General features: G+C 32.2%; 1 protein-coding gene across 2 annotated transcripts in view; it reads left to right on the plus strand.

Moving 5' to 3' along the window:
* LOC108756724 (mitochondrial import inner membrane translocase subunit Tim23) overlaps positions 1-1,455 on the plus strand; it is a 4,240-nt gene that overhangs the window by 1,771 nt on the left and 1,014 nt on the right. Inside the window, exons 3-5 of one of the 2 annotated variants that reach the window (XM_018500741.1) lie at positions 123-372; positions 436-605; positions 947-1,070. In XM_018500741.1, coding sequence (XP_018356243.1) covers positions 123-372; positions 436-605; positions 947-1,068 — 542 coding nt within the window. In that variant the 3' untranslated portion in view covers positions 1,069-1,070. The remainder of the gene's footprint in view (positions 1-122; positions 373-435; positions 606-946; positions 1,071-1,455) is intronic. The other variant, XM_018500740.1, reaches the window with a different exon arrangement.

A 1,455-nucleotide genomic window follows, 5' to 3' on the forward strand; every position in this document is an offset into this window, starting at 1 on the left:
AAAAACTACATGAGAGTTTATAATAAACGAAGTTAATGAACTACAAACGAGTTATGAACAATAAATAAGTCACTCTTGGTACCTTATATTGCTTGTTAAGTACCTTTAATTTTATTTTTCAGTCACATCACAACAAGGTTTAGCTTCACTTAGCCCGTATTTAAATTTTGACCCATCATACCTTCCTGTCAGTCAGCCAGAATTCATATTTCCCGATGGTGCTATGAAACAAAGAGGCCGCTTTGAGTTAGCTTTCAGTCAAATTGGAGCTGCATGTATAGCAGGCGCAGGGGTTGGTGGCGCGTCAGGTTTATACAGAGGTGTCAAGGCGACGTCTATTGCTGGCGAGACTGGCAAACTCAGAAGAACACAGTGCGTTTTTTTGTATTCCTTTTGATATCTAAAGAATTGTGCATGTATGTATCTTTTTTCCAGATTGATTAATCATGTTATGAAAGGTGGAGCTAGTATGGCAAATTCACTCGGTGTGATTATGATAATGTACACCTGTTCTGGAATAGGTCTAACTTGGCTTAGAGGAACCGACGACAGTTTGAATACAGTAGCCGCAGCTGCTACGAGTGCTGCGATATTTAGATCGCCTGGTATGGATTCTGATCATGTACATATTATTCATTTGCTACAACAACATAATTAAAAAATTATCATTTTAATTGCTTGCAAAAAAAGAATATAAACATATAAATAGAAAAAAATCTATTTTAAAAGTATACTTTTATTCTTTTACAGTTATAGTCTTTTAAAATTAAAATTAATGATTCAAAATATCTAAACTCATTTTTTGAAAAACTTTCTTCAGTTATTGTAGCAAATGAAAAATATATTACATAGTTACATATATTACAAGTTGTTGTAGTAAATGAGTAACACATATATTAAAAGTTATATTTCTTAGAATAAAGTGATGTGTATTTTTTTATTTTAGCTGGGATCAGAAAAGCTGGTATTGCAGGCGCTATTGCAGCAGGGGTTGCAGTGATGTACTGCGCCTGGAATAATGGAGGCTTGTCGTTGCATCGTGTGAATAGATGGAAACATGCGGCGTAAGAGTGTGTACATATTTCAGTAAAAAGTTTAGCTAAATAATAGTCATAATTGAATATTTTTACCATATATTTCATTACTGCTACTTCTGTACCAATACTGACAGCAATATTATAATATTTAAAAAAGTTTTCATTATTTCAACATTATAACATTTATATATCTAAAAAAGATAAGGACGCATATAAAAAAATATATATGCATATATATATGTGTATATTACTTAGAATGTATGGTTTAAAGCAATAATGCGCAATTTTTTTTTAACTGAGAACCATCTTGCAGATCGCATAATGTTTATTTTGATAGGCCATATATACATAAATATATAATATGTACGTACATGTACGTGTGTGTGTGTGTGTGTGTGTGTGTGTGTGTGTGTGTGTG

Source organism: Trachymyrmex septentrionalis, unplaced genomic scaffold (genome assembly GCF_001594115.1).
Source record: "Trachymyrmex septentrionalis isolate Tsep2-gDNA-1 unplaced genomic scaffold, Tsep1.0 scaffold13, whole genome shotgun sequence".
Classification (NCBI taxonomy): Eukaryota; Metazoa; Arthropoda; class Insecta; order Hymenoptera; family Formicidae; genus Trachymyrmex; species Trachymyrmex septentrionalis.